Source organism: Erinaceus europaeus, chromosome 12, assembly GCF_950295315.1.
Source record: "Erinaceus europaeus chromosome 12, mEriEur2.1, whole genome shotgun sequence".
In the NCBI taxonomy this organism is placed as follows: Eukaryota; Metazoa; Chordata; class Mammalia; order Eulipotyphla; family Erinaceidae; genus Erinaceus; species Erinaceus europaeus.
Window position 1 is genome coordinate 85354725 of NC_080173.1, and position 17854 is coordinate 85372578.

The window sequence follows — 17854 nt, forward strand, 5'->3', positions numbered from 1 at the left end:
CCTCCCAAAGAAAGGAGCCAGAGGTGTGGGAGTTTTGCCCTTATTGCTTTATTTGGTGTTTTATACAAGTGACTAAAATAAATAAAGTAACAAAAGCAGCTACATGGCCCCCAAATACCAAGTACCCAATTTCCTTTCATCTGTGTCTAGGGTATCTGATCCCCTTCTTCCTCCCAGGGTACCATTGTCAACCCTTCACCCCACTCAGGACAGAGCTGGTTGGGCAAACAGACTAGGAGGTCACATTTTGAGGTTAGAAGAAGGGGTCGAGGAGATGGGGATTCTTCATATAAAGAATTGTCTACTAAAAAAAAAAGTTAAAAAAATGTAGGAAAACCTATTTCAACCCCCCCAAAAGGCTTACAAAAAATAAAGCTAAAAATAACCAAAGGTCCCTTGTACACCCTGCAGGAAGAGGGAGGAACCAGGCACTGCTGGTAAGTCACAGTGGCACAGCCTCACAACAGGCAACAGCCCTCAGGACTGAGCCCAGGCACCAGAGGAGTAATGAGCACGTGTGACTGGTGACATCCAGTCAGGACGGGAGCACCAAGCACTGCTGGGCAGGCCAAAGGCACAGGTCTGGCATGGCCCCAGTATGGGCTCTACATGACATCCACAAAGAACTCACTGGGGTTGCCCATGGCCATGTGGAAGCTTTGGCGGCTAGCTGTCAGCTCTGGGGGCACAGAGCCCAAGTCTCTGACTGGAGGGGCCCCTGGGGGCTGCACAGGAGGCACAGGAGGTGGGGGTGGGGGCATCATTACCACCATCATGGGATTATAAGGGAGGGCCATGCCAGGGGGCGGGCCATAGGGATGGAGCCCTGGGTGGGCTCGGAGATTGAGAGGACCCCCTGACGAGCCCCTGGACGGTGGTGGGCCCCCATCACTGGTACTGCCAGGTTCCCCACCCCGACGAATACTGCCTCCCCGGCTGGAGGGCTCGGACTCACTGCCACTGCCAGACTTGGACTCGGGGGCCCGCTCCTCAGGCCTCCCTGTGCGTCCCGCACCCCCATCACTTCGTGTTGACCCACTGCTCCGGCTCCCTATGGGAAGAAAAGGGTTGAGGCAAATGAGCCCTAGTCCAGGGTCCTACTCCGGCCCCTCTTCTCCTTCCAGGCATCCCCTTCAGCCCCCTCCTCAGGCTCTGGTTGTGTCAGTATCTAGCAGGGACTTACCCTCACTGTGCTGGCTGCTGGCGCTGCCTCCACCATAGGTATAAGACGAGAGCTCATGGTAGGGTGGGGGCTGGGGGCTGTATGGGTGTGGGGTTGGGTACTGGTAGGGAAAGGTGGGCAGCAGGGGCCAAGGGGTGGCCCCAGGCAGAGGAGCTAAGGTATCCTGGTCGGAAGCCCCACTGGAGCCGTCGTTATCATTCAGAGACAGATTGACCAGGTCTAGAAGACAAGAAACAGTGCTTTCAAAGGCCAGGCCTCTGAAATATTAAGAGAAACTGAGGAGCGTCTCTCCAGATCAATTCACTGTGGCAGTTAAACAAGAAATCCTGGGACCTCTGACAGGATGTTCCCCACCTGCCACTGCTGTAACAGGGCAGGAACACAGGATCGACACAGCCCATGCGCTCTGGGGGAGGTGTGTCACAGGGGCTTCAATACTCCTGGTTAGGACTTTCAGTTAAGAGGGAGGGCAGAGGAGACAGCATAATGGTTACACAAAAAACTTCCATGTCTGAGGCTCTGAAGTCCCAAGTTCAATCCCCAGCACTACTGTAAACTAGAGCTGAGCAGTGCTCAAGCTTCTCCCAGTATGGGGGAGGCTGAGCGCAAATCGCGGGTTGTGCACATAGCAAAGCGGGCACACTAGTAAGGCGGGCTGTCTCGCCAGCCCAAGTCCACAATCTTTTAGGAAACTCCGGAAGAGGCACTACCCAGCAGACACAGCCTCGCCCAGGCACGGCTTGGCAAGAAAATGTGGCTGACTGGGAACCTCCCTTGTCCCCACCTGACCAGTGCACATTAAGTACTGCCTGGCCACCCCTAGTGGCCCTGGCTGGTTTCTGGGCTAAGAAGTCCAGGGGTGGACAAGCAGCACAAGGCAGCCTGAGTTGCTCTCTCAGGATAAAGACAGAGGTACTCACAACTCTCACAGCCACCACTCAGGTCTCCGAAGACATAGTAGCACTGCTCAGAGAAGGTGATCTTGTTTACAGTGTGCCGGATAAGGCCCGCCTTGAGCAACCCGCTGGCGTACTTGCGGGCTTCCCGCCGCTCTGGAAAGCCCTCCACATGGTGGTACAGCCAATCAACCACATCCGAGCCTGGGATGGCGCAGAACAGAAAAAGGCCTCAGATTCTCCCCCTCACCGCCCCACCTAGCCTGTTCCCTTTCTGTGCCACCTGCCAAGGGCCCAGTATTACCCAAAAAGGCATTGGGAATAGTGATCTTGAGCCACATGCGGTCCCGAACTTCCAGTCCAGACTCTGGAGCTGCCATGGCCTTGGTCACAGAAGCCATGTCTGTATGAATGGAGAGACTTCGACCCTCACAGCCTGACAGAGACAAGAAGGAGTCAGAAATGGGAGCCAAGGGGGAGGGGGGTCGAGTGGTAGCGCAGCGGGTTAAGCACACATGGCGCAAAGTGCACCGAGCGGCGTAAGGATCCCAGTTCCAGCCCCTGGCTCCCCACCTGCAGGGGGGGCCGCTACACAAGGTCTCTCTTTCTCTCCCCCTCTGTCTTCCCCTCCTCTTTCCATTTCTCTCTGTCCTATCCAACGAAAACAACATCAATGGCAACAGTAACAATAACGACAACAGGGGCAGTGGATTTGTAGTGCAGGCACCAAGACCCAGTGATAAGCCTGGAGGCAAAAAAAAAAAAAAGAGAGAGAAAGAAATGGAAGCCACTCCCACATCACTACTGAAAGGTCCTCCAGGGAGAATGGGCTGCCAGCACAGGGGCTCACCATCAGGCAGAGAGGACCCCGATGTAATGGTGCTCATGGACGAGGAACCTGGATAGGCTGGGAATGTGCCAGTCAGTGCAGCTGAGTGTGAGACCCAGGCAGCGGGGTCAATTGGCTGGATGGGCTCATCTGGGAAAGAGAAAGCCATCAAGGTGGTCAGTTCCCAGCCTCAGAAAGCCAGTCCTGGCCCTCCCCGACGCAGGCTCCCGCTCCCACACCACCCCAGCTCTCTCCACCCATCTCCAATGTCCTGGAGGTTCTGCCCCAGCTCCCTGCTCTCGGCTGTCGGTCCTGAGCATCACTCACTTCGAGGAAGAGTGAAATAGGCCTGGGGAGAGGGATCCCAACACTTGGCCACCGTCAGCACGATGGGGCTGTGGGGAAGAGAAGCCAGTCAAGCAGAGGTGGGGGAAGGCATCATGAGAGTGGAAGCCTGGAATGAGAATGGGTTGAGGACAAAGAGAGGGAAAGAAGAGAAGAGCAGACATGGTAGGGCAAGAGAAAGTGGAGAACCAACATGATTTCAACTCACACTCTCTAGCCCCACTGAGTGCTAATCTAGTAATAGGGGAAGCTAAACCGTTTCATGAACACATGCACAGGTGGTGCGGCTACCAGCGAGAGACTTAAGGTTCCCTTTGTTATAGTCACAACAACAACAAGCTAGAGAAGGGTGTATAGCCTCGTGGGGCAGTGAGATCAGGAGAGGGAAGGGACAAGAACTGAGGCGTGCGGGGGCAGGGGGAGACAGGGCTTGTGAAAGCAATCTTTCATGTCATGATCTAGGCAATAACTGTACCGGTACTTATCCACTCTGAATGATTCCACATTTTACGTGTCTTGGCCTCGTGTCCTTTTCTGATGAGTGCCAAGTATTGCAACTTCATAAAATTGTAAGACAAAAGGAAAAGGCAGAGACAAGAGGCATGTAGGCCCAGAGAGGCATAGACACTCACCCTGGCTTGTGGACAATGTCCCTCAGCACGCGCACTGCGTCATCATTGCTCATGTTCTCAAAGTTCATGTCATTCACCTAAAAGTGAGAGGAAGTGGATCGGAGACAGGGCAGGAGGGCCTGGGAAAGCCCGCCTGGGTCGCCATCAGTGGCACCGCCCCAGCACACCTGCAGAAGCATGTCTCCTGGCTCAATGCGCCCATCAGCTGCCACAGCCCCACCTTTCATGATGGAACCAATGTAGATGCCACCATCTCCCCGCTCGTTGCTTTGGCCCACAATGGAGATGCCCAGGAAGTTGTACTTCTCTGTGGAGAAAGTCCACATGACTGGGAATGTCCCGATCATATGACCCCCAGAATCCCTGAAGACAAAGTTCTTCCCAGCCTGCCAGCTCCCCAACCTCCTGGCTCCCTCCATACCCATGTTGAGGGTGACTGTGATGATGTTGAGAGACATTGTGGAGTCGGTGACACTGCTGAAGGAGGAGGTCTGTGGAGGGAAAAGGAGAACCCAGGGCAAAGGCTGAGAGTCTCACTGTCAGTGTCTTTGCATCTCCTAAGCCAAAACCCATGGCTCCAACTTCTCCAAAGCCCAAGTGTCCCGGGAGAATCTCCCTCACCCTCTCCAGGCGGGGTGGCCGTTGTTTCCTCCGTCGCCGGTGGCGCTTGAGGAGGCGGGAGGCACTGCTCTGTTCTGTGGAGCTGCTGAACCTGGAGAGAAGTCGGGGAGGGACTCTCACAGGCAGAAGTAATTATGAGGTCGTGAGAAAGGACAGACAGCTGGGATCAAAGAGGAAAGAGGTGGCTGGTTCTCTGGAGAAAGATCAGGAGAGCTATACCTGCTCATGGTGTCATCCTCGTCCGAGTCTCCCAGACTGGTGCTCTCCAGCTCACTGGTCATGAGGGTAGAGGAGCTCTCGTACCCAGCCAGGTGACGCTCCAGCCTTGAAGGGCCACTGGGCCGGTGGGCCCCAGCTGAGTGTAAACAGGAACTTGAGGAGACAAGCCTCTTCGTATTTACTTGTTTACTTATTTTTTTAAAATAATTTATTTATTCACGAGAAAGATTGGAGAAAGAACCAGACATGATCATGCTGGTACATGTGCTGCCAGGAACTGAACTCAGGACTTCACGCTTGAGAGTCCAATGATTTATCTACTCCGCCACCTCCCGGAACACACTTACTTACTTTTCACCAGGGCACTGCTCAGGTCTGGCTTGACTCTGAGAGCTCAGAGCCTAAGTCATGAAAGTCTTTTTGCATAACCACTATGATCTCTTTTTAATATGAGAACTTTTAAAAAAACATTTATTGTTATTGGATAGAGACAGAGAGAAATTGAGAAGGGAAGGAAGCTAGAGGTGAGAGGAGGAGACACCTGCAGCCCTGCTTCACCACCTGTGAAACTTTCCCTTTGCAGGTGGGGACCAGGGGCTTGAACCTGCATCTCTGCACACAGTAATGTGAGCACTTAACCAGGAGTGCCACCGCCTGTCCCTCCCCCCACACAAAATGCTATCTCTTCAGCCTCGATTCTTACCCTCAGTAAGGTACAGGTTCAGTCCAACCCCCGCCCCGCCCCCAGTATACCCAGCTTCAGGGCAAGCCCCCCTCACCGCCATGCTCACTGCTGTCTCTCCTGCGAGGCCGCTCCCGCCTCAGAGACACTACTGACTCTGTTTCTGTTTCAGGTTCCAGATTTTCACGACTGCTGGACACATTAGGGCTAGATGGACAAAGATCGTTTCCAACTGAGTCAATGGAAGAGGATTCCAAATCTTTTGGCTTTCCTTCCCTCAACTTAAGAATTTCAAGGACTTACTGGAAAGACGGTGGCCTGGAGTCCCCAATACCACTAGTTCTCTCTGGCGGCAGAGGAGGTAATGGTGGGGGTGGTGGTACCAGTTCTGTCCGGGGTTCATGAGCTGCAGAAGCCATCTCAGGTTGGGAGTTATCTGATGACACCAGCTAGAAAAACGCAAATGGCAAAGAAACAGCTCAAGGCAAATGAGACGTATGAGATGAGACTAAGGAAAACAGCTAGAATGGGAAACTGAGAAAGTCTAAACAGAAGTACAAAAAGAGGGTCCAGAAGAACAAAGCTGAGGGGCTCCAGCTGGTTCTCTAAAATAGCTAAGGAGGCAAAAAGTCATGACAGACCACACTGAGGCTTAGAGGAACTTGGTAATGCAGGAGGGACTAGGCCCGCAGAGCCAGGGCCCCTTACCCAGGATACCACCCTTCCGTTGAAGCAGGGAAGGCGAGCATTGTCATCTGAAATTTCTTCTTTCACCACCCTGCCGAGAGATGAGCTAAAGGTCAGTGAGACTAGATCAGTGCCCACCCTACACACCCATTCAAAGTTTCTCCCTCCCTGTCCAAGTCCATTTGTCTTATACCTTAAAAAAAAAAAAAAAAATTATCCAAACTCAACTCCGTTTCCTTTTTTCACGTTTTCTTCCTAGTTCATCCCTAGGGGCTCAATGCTGCCCCAAAGACATCTTAGTCTGATTCAAACTTCTGTCCCTAAGGCTAGCCCAGGTGCTCACTATACCATCTAGTGAGCACAGCTTTAAGTAATCTAATCTCCCTAATAGGCCCCAAAGTCCCAGGTACTTGCCCCAGCCTCTCAACCAACAGATGAACTAACTCTATAATGCCTACTCTGCTCACCATCATGCCCCAGTCACACAGCAGAGTACCTGACATTTGCAGGTGTTAAGAACATGTTTACTAAAGAAATAAACATACAAACTACGAGACACTCAGTCCTGAACTGACTCACATTCACACCCACCCCAAGTTAGCATACCCTGTCGATTTACATGTTAGTCTAATATGGTATTGTGAGTCCACTTACATGCTTTTTTTTTTTTTAATCAGAATGCTGCTCAGCTCTGGCTTATGGTGGTGCCAAGGATTGAACCTGGAACCTCTGGTGGCTCACGTCTGAAAGTCTTTTGCAGAAGCACTATACAAACTTAATCTCATTTGCCATCCAACAGACAAAGCAGCTCGGTCATTACCCATCTCTCTCAGCATAATGCATCATTCTCCCCAGCACAGCCTATTTTAACTTGCCAAGTTATTTTAATTTGTACCACCATAACTTAGTTTTTGGACTAGAGAACCCCAATACCAACAATGACAATTCCTATTCACCAAGAACGTACTGTGTGTGGCAGACCTGTATTAGGAATTTTACTGATTATCTCCACTTCACAGATGAGACCATGGCACAAAAATTGAAACTAATTCCCCAACAGCAGACAAACAGAACTTAAATCCAAGGTAACTAAGGTAATACCCAAGAAAGTACTACTTTCCCTCAGCCCACGAGGTGATACAGTGGACACAACATCAGACACTTAAGCATGAGGTCCCAGTTCTTTCCCTGGAATCACGTGCCAGAACGATGCTCTATAGTTCAGTCAATCCCCCCTCCCCGCCTCCAACAGTTTAAAATAACATTTATAAACAACTACTTTCCCAACGTGCAACAGGTTTTCTAGACGCATCTCATTCGGCTCAGCTCTCTTAGAACCCAAGCTAAGCCAGTCTACCCCAGCCTTCAAGAGCTGGGTTAAGAATCAAGGGCTCTATTCTAAAGGCTATTTTTAAAAAAAAAGGGGGGGGGGCTTACTCTGCATTATTTAGTGTTAGTCTAGCCCAGAACATCCCAAATTACCCCCAGGGCAGCCCAATTCTAGCACAGCCTAGAATGACACAAACACACACACACACACACACACACACACACACACACACACACACACGTCTCACCAAAATAGACCAGAATATCCCCAATAAAGCTGTCTGTACTAGCATCGGCTCCAGCAGCCCTGCCTATTCAAGAACATTGAGCGCCCCAATAAAAACCAGACACGAATGGAAACCAATACATCCAAGCAGAAACCAAAACGGTCCATTTCTCCAGAATAGCCTAATGTACGTCAGAGCAACCCCGAACAACCTAATAAAGAACTCTTCAGATTAACAGACTAAAACGTTCCCAAGCAATCCTGCCTGCCCATAGCATAAATCAGAATGATCCAAACTGCCCCAATATGTTCCAGTCGACATCAGGAGATTCCACAACGCCCCTACATTGTTTAAAGTGCGCTCCAGAGGCCTGTTGAGGATGCACCAAACTGCCAGGCCGATCTGCCTCGGCACAGTATAGAACACAACCAAATAATCCAGTGCCTCATTCCAGCCCAGTCTCGCATAATCCTCTCCACTCGGGTTCAGCACAGCCCAGCCTGCCTGCTTTAGCAATACGAGTCTTAATCCGGTCAAGCATAACCCTGCCCGTCCTCATAGAGCCAATTTACACCAGCAAAGTGCAACTCGCCTCGTTATAACCCGTCAAATTCCAGCATGGCCCAGGGTGGTCGTGTGGCCCTCAAGGCTGCCCAATCCACTTCAGCAGAGCCCCCGATCGCCCCAGAATAGGCCTCACGCTCACCCAAAATCCTGATCCATAGACTTGAAGAAGTACTTAGCGCCCGCGGGCCGTTGCAGAACGCTCTTGAAATCGCCCAGGGTGATGCGCTCAGCGGGCACAGGGATCTTGACCAGGTAGGGAGTCTCTTCTTCATCCAGGTGGTAGATCACCTTCGTCTCCCCGGCGCCCCCGCCCCCCGCGTTGCTGCCCGCCATGGTCTCGCCCGCGCGCTCCCAGGCTCCGCCGCCCACCCAACTGGGCTAGTCGCCCCTGCCGCGCCTGCGCACACCTGCACACCAACGCGCGGGCGCCTACGAGTCCGACCCGTTGCTAGGGAGGTGCAGTGGGCAAGAAGGCACGAATCCGCGGGGGACGGCACCGGGACAGGACCGCGGTGGTACAGTAAGACCCCAATCCAGACACTGCCGCCACCACCGTGAGCCACCGCCGCCAACGTCGCGAGTGCCCCGCCCACCCCTTCCCATGCCACGTGACCCAAGCAGACCCATCCCGCGCTCCCCGGAACGCCCCACCACGTGACCAGATCCAGGCCACGTGACGCCAGAGGCCCCACCCATCACCACACCACGTGATACCTTTCGGCAACGGCCTCCCTACCCTCAACGGCCCCGCCTCCGACTGTCCCCACCCGCTCTCCTGAATGCCCGGGCTTAGGCCGCTGCCCCCGGGGACATCCCAGCAGCTCCCGACATCCCAGCAGCTTGGGAGGGTCTGGGTCCCGGTCTGGGGGTAAAGGGGGGAACTGGAAACACAGGTTGGTGGGACAAGGGCAGCCGGGTGCGTTTCATTTTCAACTTTTGAGGTGGGTTTGTCTCTCAAACTGGCTTTAGAACAATTTTTCACCAGCTTTCCCAAAGCCTCCCTCCCAAGCAGTCAGTGAGGTTTATAAACACAAAAGAGCCCACTCTTCTTTATTTACAACACGCAGGCTGTCTGTACAAACTGCTGGCTAATATTAAAAACAAGAGGTGAGCGGATTTCACCTGTTTTCCTTCTTCAGCCAGTTGGTACTCCACCTCTGGGCTGCCATGCCCAAAAGGGGAAGCCCCCAAATTAAAAATACAACTGGTGTCGAATAAATGGGGAGATAGAAGAAAAGATTAGGGAGGGGAGTGCTATATTTACACTAGAGTTTTTATAGACATCTGTCCCATTACATCCCATTCCAGCCCAGGTCGAAAAACTGGAGGAGACCCGAGGGACAGTGGACACGTGATGGGCCCAAGTTCAAGTCCACAGGGTGGGGAGAGTAGGATAGAAACATGAGACACTCATTTTCAAACAAGTCTCCCTTGGGAATTTCTGCCTTAAAATGAGACACTATCCAAGCTCCAGGGTATAGACCGAGGACCTGGAGGCTCAATTCCCAAGTCATGTTGCCATTTGGAAGTTCCAGCCTAGAGACGTCAAGGTTCTCCAGATTTAGGAAGCCCCCCTAACCGCCGTGCTTCTGGCCGCAGTTCCTTGCATTTCTGACAGTAAAAGAAGTCAGGGACATTAGTCTTCTTAATCTTAGCACAGGAGAGATGGATCCACGTCCCACAGAGGCTGCACTCAATCATGGGCCGTCCTGCAAACGGCTTTCGGCAGTAACATGTGATCAAATCCCACGAGTCATCACCTGGGGAAAGAAAGGTTTGCTTGGTGTTTTCTCTGAGCTCTCTGGACTCCAAGTGCCCCAAACCCATCAGCCCAATGCCCGTGGGCAACCCAAACACCTTACCTGATTCTACCATGATGTCCTCATCCATGACCCGCATCTCGCCTTCACTGGAGCTGGCATCTCCATCTTGGCTTGTTTCTGTGCTGCCCACCTCCTTGCTTTCACTGTCAGTAGGAGCTCCTTCAGGGTGCACTGTGACGGGGGGCCTAGGAGCCTCAGGGGGTGTTGGCAACACAGGGGTTGGGGTTTCTCCCATCATTGCTGCCATGTCATCTTCCTCCTCTTCCTCCTCTTCCTCCTCCTCCTCCTCCTCTTCCTCAGAGTCTGTGTCACTGGGAGGTGCCCGAGGAGGACCAGGAGGTGGGAGTCTATCCCCCCGATCTGCCTTTTTCAACTTCCGCTTCTTGCTCTTCTTGATTCGAGACCTCTTTTCCCCATCCCCAGGAGCTGGTCGAGGTCTCCGAAGAACCCCAAAGCCAGCTCCTCCTGGCCCCAACTTTCGGTTCTTGCGGTCCTTTTTTCGAGGCTGGGGAAGATCCCCCTGGGACAGGGGCATTGGGGTGAGAGCGGTAGGGGGGCGGGAGGTGTGTGTCAGTGACGTGGGGGACAGTGGAGATGCCATTTTAGGCCCATCTAGATCAAAGAGAGAGTCCTTGAGCTTCATCTTCTCAAGCAGGGCGGCACTGTCAGGGGCCTGTAGACGTGAGAAAGTGGACCTTGGGGGTCCTGGCTGGGTGGGACCTGCTTGCGCAGCCCTTCTTTTAGAAGACTTTGCCTTTTTAACAAACGTCTGGATAGTTCGTAGATCTGAAGGGGCTGAATCCCAGCCATCACTGTCTGCTGCACTTTCACCTCGCAATGGAGAGCTGGAACCGGAAGCTGGCCAGTCACTCTCCTTAGAAGGGGGAACAGACTCAGGTCAACAGGGAGCCCAGTGCCTTTTAAACCCCTCTACAAGCCCAACTTAAAAACCAAGACCTCTACCCCCAAATGTCCTGCTAAAACCACCAAATTAAACTATACTCAGAATTTATCACCGCCCTTTTAATCATTTCCTCTTAAGCACCTTATATTTCCTGTGCTCTAAATTCCAGGTCCCCTCCCACTGTCCCCTGCTCAGAGTGTTGCAACACTGAATCCCCCAGAACAAACCCATTAATTTCTTTAGCTGGTTCTGCAAAATTGATTTTTCCCATTTTCAGTTTCCCAAAATGTAACCCAAAACATTCAGCTATTAGCAGTAACACAGATTAGGGCACCAGCACAATGGTTATACAAAGACGTAATGTTTGAAGCACTAAAGAGTCAATCCCCAGCACCACAGTAAATCAGAGCTGAGCAGTGCTTTTGAAAAAGTAATAAAAGGGAAAAACAGTAACCCAAGACCATCCACTGTTGCCCAAGTTCTCTACAGTCCCCACTCCACCCAGGATACTAATTTTGGCACCAGAATCCTCAGTTTCCAATCCCCATAACCATTCTGATAGGTTTCATCTGTGAAACACATCTGCACCACAGCCCCTTCACAGTGCCCCAAACCAGTCGTTCTCCTGCCCCTACCTCTTTGCTAGAGGGAATGTAACCAGCATAGGCCAAGACAAAACTGCAGAATTTGTTGAAATCCTCAATTGTTCTCCTACGCTTCTCTGGTGGCTGAAAGGAAGGATACATGTATCAAATGGAGTTTCAGAGGAGTATTCCCAAAAGGATAGTCCCTGGAGTGAGGACTCTGGAAATGGGGGTGGGGGAACTAGAATACTACTAGGCTGCTGCAAGGATAAAGGAAATCTTACCTGAGTCTCTGGCTTAAGTGTCGGAGGTGGATCTGTGGAAGCAATGGACAGTCTTGGGAAACAGTCTGATCAGCAGGGAACCCCGCGCTAAAACTCGGAGGTCCCAAGTGGGAGACCGCGCCCCCCCCCCCCCCCGCAGGATCCCCCGCTCGGCCGGCAGCCCCCCACCGAGCTGGAGCCGCCCGTCCCCGAGGGGCGGAGCCTGGGCGCGGCGCCCTCTCGGGCCTCCCCACAGCGCCCCCTCCCCCGCACCGGCCTGGCGCCCCGCCCCCCACGGTGTCTCCAGACCCGTCCACACCGACCCCGGGCGCCCCACCCCGCTACGCCGCTCCCGGGACGGAGCCCGGCCGGCCGCCGGCCCCCAGCCCTTTCCGCCGCCGCCTCCGCAGCCCCGGGCCGCCGAGACCTCACACGCCGCCGCCCGGCCGCGGCCCCGGGATGACCACGCGGAGCCGCTCCCCGCCCTCCGGCCCCTCCGGCACGAGCACGAGGCCGGCGCGCCCTCACCCCCCACCCCCCAGACACACGCAGCCAACGCCGCTCCGCTCGCACCCGGACCCGGACGCGGCCCCGCCTGCCCCCCCCCCCCCCCGGTGCTGCGCGCCCCACAATTTCGCCGCCCCTCCGCCCCCATCCGGGGCCTCGGCCCCTCCCCGCCGCGAGCTCCTCGGGCTCCCCGCCGGGCCCCCGGGCCCATATCCCGGCGCTCCGGCCGCCGCTGCCCCTGCGTCCCCCGTGCTCGCCGCCAAGTCGCGGGGCTCCGGGTCCCAAACTCCTCACCCCCCCCCCCCCGCCAACTACTCTCTCCGCCTCCCTCCCTCCCTCCCTCACACAGACGGCCGCCGCCACCCTCCTCACCCCTCGCAACTCCGGGGCTCTGACCCCGCCGCCCAGCTCCCCCAGCCCGCCGGCTTGCCCCCCGCCGCCCCTACAACCACCCGGCCCCCGCGCCCCCCGCAACTGCCCCGCGCCCCGGGCCCCCGCCTCAGACAATACCCGGAGCCCGGCTCCCCCACAAGTCGCCGGCGCTCCCCGGCGACAACTACCCGAGCTCCGGCGCTACCGCCACAAACTCCCCCGCCCGGCCGCGTCCACATCCTCCCTCCGCAACTCTGCGGCCCCGGCTCCCCCTGCGCCCGGCTCCGGGCCCCCCGCCTGCCGCCGGGCCTTTCGGCCCCGAGCCCCCGGAGTCCCGGCTTCGCGGCCCCCACCCCCCACCCTCCCCACACACCGCGGCCGGCCGCCAACTGCCCCCCGCCCGGCCTCACTCTTCCTCCTCCGGGGCCTCCCAACTCGGGGTCTCCCACCTCCCGGCCCGGCCCCCCGACCCCTCCTCGCGCTCCCCCACCGGGCTCCGGGGCTCGACCTCCAAGTTTGCCAATTGATTCCGCCTCCGGCCCCCACCCCCGGCGGCTCAGCGCTCTGTGTCGGTCAGGAGCTCACCTTCGGGACTGGGCTCCGCCATGGCTTCCAGCATCGCCCCCTCCCCTCCTCTCGGTCCCGCGCCCCCCTCCCCTGAGCCGGGAATCCCGGTGCCGCCTCCGGTGCTCGGTGCTCCTACTGGCTCTTCCCACTGAGGTGTCTGCCTCGGCCGGGTGGTGACTCAAGTCCGCTAGTCGCTGCTGCCACCTCCTACCACAGGCTCCCGCACTCCCGGACCGGGCCCCCTCCCCCCGCTCCGCCGGCCGCCTGCTCCCTCCTCCTCCTCCTCCTCCTCCTCCTCCTCTCTCTCCTCCCTCCCTCCCTCCCCTTCTCTCCCCCGCCCTTCGCGGGCGCCCATGCGCAAGGCGTCAGGGGACTTGTAGTCCGCCTGAAGACAGCGGAAAGAGAACTGCATAAGCGGACGGGACTTCGTTTCCCAGCAAGCCACAGATGTGCGCAGGCGCACTAAGCCGCTCCCGCCCCCGGGGAGTGGCGGAGAGACGAAGCAGAAGTGTAGAAGAGAGCGCTCAGACTCCTGGGAAATGTAGGCTGGGCGGGGCTAAGAAGGGGAAGAAGGGATTAGAACTCTTCGGCCACCGTACTCAGCGTTGGGCCGCTGAAGGGGAGCGGGGCGGGGGGTAGGAGGAACCGCTTCGCTTCCGGTCAGACGGAGAAGTGATGCTGGGAGATGAAGTTCCCGAGGCGATAATGGCTGCCTCCTCCCGGTCTTCCTCCAGCATTCAACGCCAGTGGACCCCATACGCCCGCACAGCACAAAGTCTGCCCAAGTAGCACAGGACGGGGTACTTTTAACCTGCTGTCATATAACTAAGTTCGCTTAATAGAAGCGGTTATGATAAACTTGGACGTGTTTATCTAAAACAGGTATTTTCCAGGTCAGGAGGTGTTGGCAGCGACAGCTTGGACATTAAAGGTGCGGGGTCCCGAGTCTGATCCCCTGGTATCGCGTATGCCAGACTGATGCTTTGGTTCTTGCTCGTATTAACAATTTTTTTTTTTAAAATAAGTGAGCAAAGAAGAGGCTTTCAAACTTCCTCCACAGAAACCCATAGGAAAAGCATCAGGCCCCACTATGCATATGGGCCATCTATCACAACAAAGCACGCTACTTATGGGGGAATGTTACTTTCCTTCTAGCCTCCTATTTATTTCCATACCACTGAAAACCGAAGGGGGGGGACAGGGAGGGAAGCAACACAAAGTAAAATCCAGTTCAGCTTGGTGGTTTCCTCTTTATTGATGTGTCTCCTGCCTTCCCCTCCACAATTTCAGTCCCTTCCATGGACCTCCCAAAAAGAAGGTAGTGAAAGGGATTGTTGGAGTTCTGAGCCCCTTGGGCAGTTAGAAGGGGAACAGAAACCAAAACAATGACGATGTGACAGAGACTGACAATCTAAAGTAGAGTGGGGACAGTGATAGAGAAAGGTGAAAAGAGGTAAGGAGAGATGAACTCTCCCATTAATCCTGCTAAGAGGAGCTGAAGAGAGAGTCTCAAACGTTAGGAAGTGAAGATCCTGAAGAAGGGAGGTGGTTTTTGAGCCTGAAAGAGGAGGAGCAGGTGGGGGTGGGGCACAGCTCTTTATAGAATGGGAAAAAACCCCCCCCCCACCTCAGGGGCAGCAGCTTCTCAGACCATAGACACTTTCATCACTGTAGGCAATGTATAGAAAGAAGTCTTCTTCGTGGTGTTCCTGGGGTGGAAGCAGAAGATGATGGTGTTCAGGCTCACAGACAGTAAATAATTGAAACACACAATACTGAGACACATTATTAAAAACATTATTTTTGATTCCCCAAAGCAGTACTTTGACTCTCTTCTTTACTGGCTCCAGGTCTGAGCTGCTTCATCTCTAGACAAAAAAAGATCTCAAACTGCTCTCTGCTGCCTTGGCAGGAGACTGGGGAACAGACTGAGAAGAAAGAGTTCAGACCAAAACAGTTGCTCCAGCTCACAACTGCCTGGGACTTTTGGACCCTCAGGCATGACATTCTCTTTGCATAACCATTATGTGATCTACCCCTTCCCCCACAACCTACTTCTTATCTCTCTACCCCCACTGCCTTTATGGAAACCTCAACCCAGCTCTCTGAAACTTTAAGATTAAAGATAAAATTAAGAGGTAAATAGGTAAATAAGCAGGTAGATAGCATAATGGCTATGCAAAAAGACTCTCGTGTCTGAGGCAAACAAAACAAAAAACTAAGCCAGCTAGCTACTCCAAGAACACTAACATAAAACTGTCTTACTCTTAATTCCCCTCCAACTCTCTCCAAAGCCTCCACTACACTTCCCAGTCATCATACCTGGTATAGTTGACCCATTGTAGCACTAGTGGGTGGAATGACATTGTTGACAAAGAAAAACAAGGCATCCTCAGCTCGGAGATGAATTCGCTTCCGGATCAAGAAGTAAAACTGACCAACTGCCAGAAACACAAGGCATAATGAAGTCACAAGGCCACAAATGGTCGCAAAAGAACTGCGACATGGAGCTTCCTCCCAGAGATCGCACTCCCACCCACAGAAAGCAAATCTGGCTGGTTTGGTCGGGTTCCCACCTGTGAGATCAGAAGGCACCAGGTATTTCTTTTTATCCAGGTCTCCTATCCGAGCTTTGGGGGCCTTCTCTACTATCACCTTACGGGGGGGGGGGGGAGGAAGAAGGGAGACATTATGTATACAGACCCACCTGTCAAGAACTCAAAACAATATGTCCAGTGCCCAAACCTACGCGTCTTTTTGTCTCTCTCTGCACAGTCGACGTGGTCCTGCTATCCTGACCCCACTCAAATTCTCCTGAGCAACCAGGGTCCCGGCGCAGGGTGTCATAACAAGCGCCTACCTTAACCACACTGAAGCGACCTATCTGGGGTGCTTGGAGCCTCAATCTCCAGCACCTCGGTAGCTGGAAGGACGACTTTATGAAGCTCTGTCAAACTCCCTATGGACTCCCACGCGATCCCCAGGGCTTTCCTCGCCCACCCAGTACCCCCTCGCCCGCTACCCTTCTCCTCTCACCGCCGCCAAGGGACAGCGCTGTCAGGTTCCTCTGAGCCTGCACAGCCTGATGCCCACGCTGCCCGACCCAGACCCAAGCCAGGCTGCGGCGTCAGTGCCAGCGCCCCAAGCTGTCCTCACCGGGACCCGGTCCGGATATTTCTTTCGGATCTTCTCGCCTTCAGAGCGGCGCTTCTCGAACGGATGCTCCTCTTTATACACGAACTTCATCCTCCCGGGAACCGGGCTGGACCGGGCTGGGCTGAGGGAACCCGGCTGGGGGAGGGGGGCCGGGACAGGGGGCGGCGGCGACGCACAGGCGATTCAGCGGAGCGATTCCGAGGTTTGCGGCACTTCCCTATTCACCAACCCTGCGGCCGACCAACGGGAGCCGCCCCACCTGCTACATTACGCTGCTAGCGTAGCGCCAACTAGTGACCGCCCCCCTCCGTCACGCCATCCGCGTAATCACTTTGGAATCAAGTTGTGAGCTACGTAGATGACGTAGTCAAGGTGATTGGCTTTCTCTATCATGGAAAATAACTGAATACCCGTTCCCCGACTTTCCCCACGCGGAACCAGGCATAAAAGAGGGGAAGAGATGGCAATTATACGTCGAGACTTGGGTTTTAAAAAGCTATTTTCAGGAATTGTAGAGGGAAAAATAACAGCGATAATTGCAAGGATAGCTATTCACGAAACTCGTCAGTACGCTGAAGGCGGCCGTTGACACCAAAACAAAATAGTGCCCAGCTAGAGAAGCTGGTCTCCAGAAATCAACGAGCAGGAGTGAAATATCTATTCGGTGACATACAGAGGAAAGCTTAGGTTCCAACAATGAGTGGAGCAATGGGGAGCTGGAAAGGAGGCCCGATATGTAAGGATATGTAAGGACTACGTCAACGCGGAAGAACACTAGTGTTTGCAGCAGTGATCATGTGATCACAGAGAAGGGCGGAGCATCACGTGGCGGGTGCTTGGAAGTAGAGCCGGCTGGGGGGGGGGGGGCAGGGCGGCGGTAGGCTGGCCCAAGGCAGGGAGCCGGGGCGGAAGTGCAAGCAAAGGCTGGTCTTTCTTCTGCAGCTGCTTCTTGTGTGCAGGTTTCACCACCCGCTATGTATCTGTCTTAAAGCTCTAGTTCCCTCAGGGCAAACAGCTGTCCTCTGATTCTCCAACCAGGGACCCTGTCCACTAAAGTAGGACTCCACATTCACAGCTCCACCTCGCAAAGTCAACACCACCTTTGAACTCAAGGACCCAACAGCCTCTGCCTAAGGACGCTGTCAGGGTGGATACGCACAAAGACCCTTCCTCCCTCCATTTCCCAACACCCAGAGAAGGACCTAGGGCAGTTTTGGTTTTAAAGGTATAATGCATGGATTAAAAGAGGAAAGAAAAAAGGAGAAAGAGGAAGAGAAAGTTGATTACAAGTCTGACGGAATCTATAAGGGCAAAGAGGGGGGGAAAAGTAGGGGGGAGACAAGTTTTTTGGGAAAACTCAGTGGCCCAAAATCCCAGATTCCCACCCACAGCCCAGCCCTTGGAGTGAAGAATTAGATCAGTTTTGTACAAGAGTTTTTTAAAAAAAAGAAAAAAATCAAA

General features: G+C 54.4%; 3 protein-coding genes and 1 long non-coding RNA gene across 6 annotated transcripts in view; 1 reads left to right on the forward strand and 3 right to left on the reverse strand.

Moving 5' to 3' along the window:
• Nucleotides 1–17854, forward strand: part of LOC132542047 (uncharacterized) — a 111537-nt gene that overhangs the window by 63358 nt on the left and 30325 nt on the right. The window lies entirely within an intron of this gene.
• Nucleotides 33–8830, reverse strand: DVL2 (dishevelled segment polarity protein 2). Of its 2 annotated transcripts, none has more exons than XM_007521770.3 (15): nucleotides 8357–8830; nucleotides 6116–6185; nucleotides 5711–5856; nucleotides 5505–5614; nucleotides 4726–4861; nucleotides 4507–4597; nucleotides 4307–4376; nucleotides 4053–4192; nucleotides 3886–3962; nucleotides 3236–3303; nucleotides 2930–3058; nucleotides 2384–2515; nucleotides 2104–2283; nucleotides 1184–1402; nucleotides 33–1051 (listed from the first exon to the last, which is right to left on the reverse strand). In XM_007521770.3, exons 1-15 carry the CDS (start codon nucleotides 8548–8550, stop codon nucleotides 606–608), a joined length of 2208 nt encoding a protein of 735 aa, XP_007521832.1. In that variant the 5' UTR covers nucleotides 8551–8830; the 3' UTR covers nucleotides 33–605. The 2 variants fall into 2 exon arrangements, with proteins under 2 accessions (XP_007521832.1, XP_060060258.1); XM_060204275.1 differs by having other exon boundaries at nucleotides 5517–5614; nucleotides 8357–8770.
• Nucleotides 9251–13489, reverse strand: PHF23 (PHD finger protein 23). Of its 2 annotated transcripts, none has more exons than XM_007521787.2 (5): nucleotides 13256–13489; nucleotides 11813–11844; nucleotides 11580–11672; nucleotides 10080–10914; nucleotides 9251–9977 (listed from the first exon to the last, which is right to left on the reverse strand). In XM_007521787.2, exons 1-5 carry the CDS (start codon nucleotides 13287–13289, stop codon nucleotides 9763–9765), a joined length of 1209 nt encoding a protein of 402 aa, XP_007521849.2. In that variant the 5' UTR covers nucleotides 13290–13489; the 3' UTR covers nucleotides 9251–9762. The 2 variants fall into 2 exon arrangements, with proteins under 2 accessions (XP_007521849.2, XP_060060259.1); XM_060204276.1 differs by lacking the exon at nucleotides 13256–13489 and adding an exon at nucleotides 12365–12524.
• Nucleotides 14468–16628, reverse strand: GABARAP (GABA type A receptor-associated protein). The gene is made up of 4 exons (XM_007521805.3): nucleotides 16394–16628; nucleotides 15814–15892; nucleotides 15560–15678; nucleotides 14468–14946 (listed from the first exon to the last, which is right to left on the reverse strand). The coding sequence occupies exons 1-4, from the start codon at nucleotides 16481–16483 to the stop codon at nucleotides 14866–14868; spliced, it is 369 nt and encodes a 122-aa protein (XP_007521867.1). The 5' UTR covers nucleotides 16484–16628; the 3' UTR covers nucleotides 14468–14865.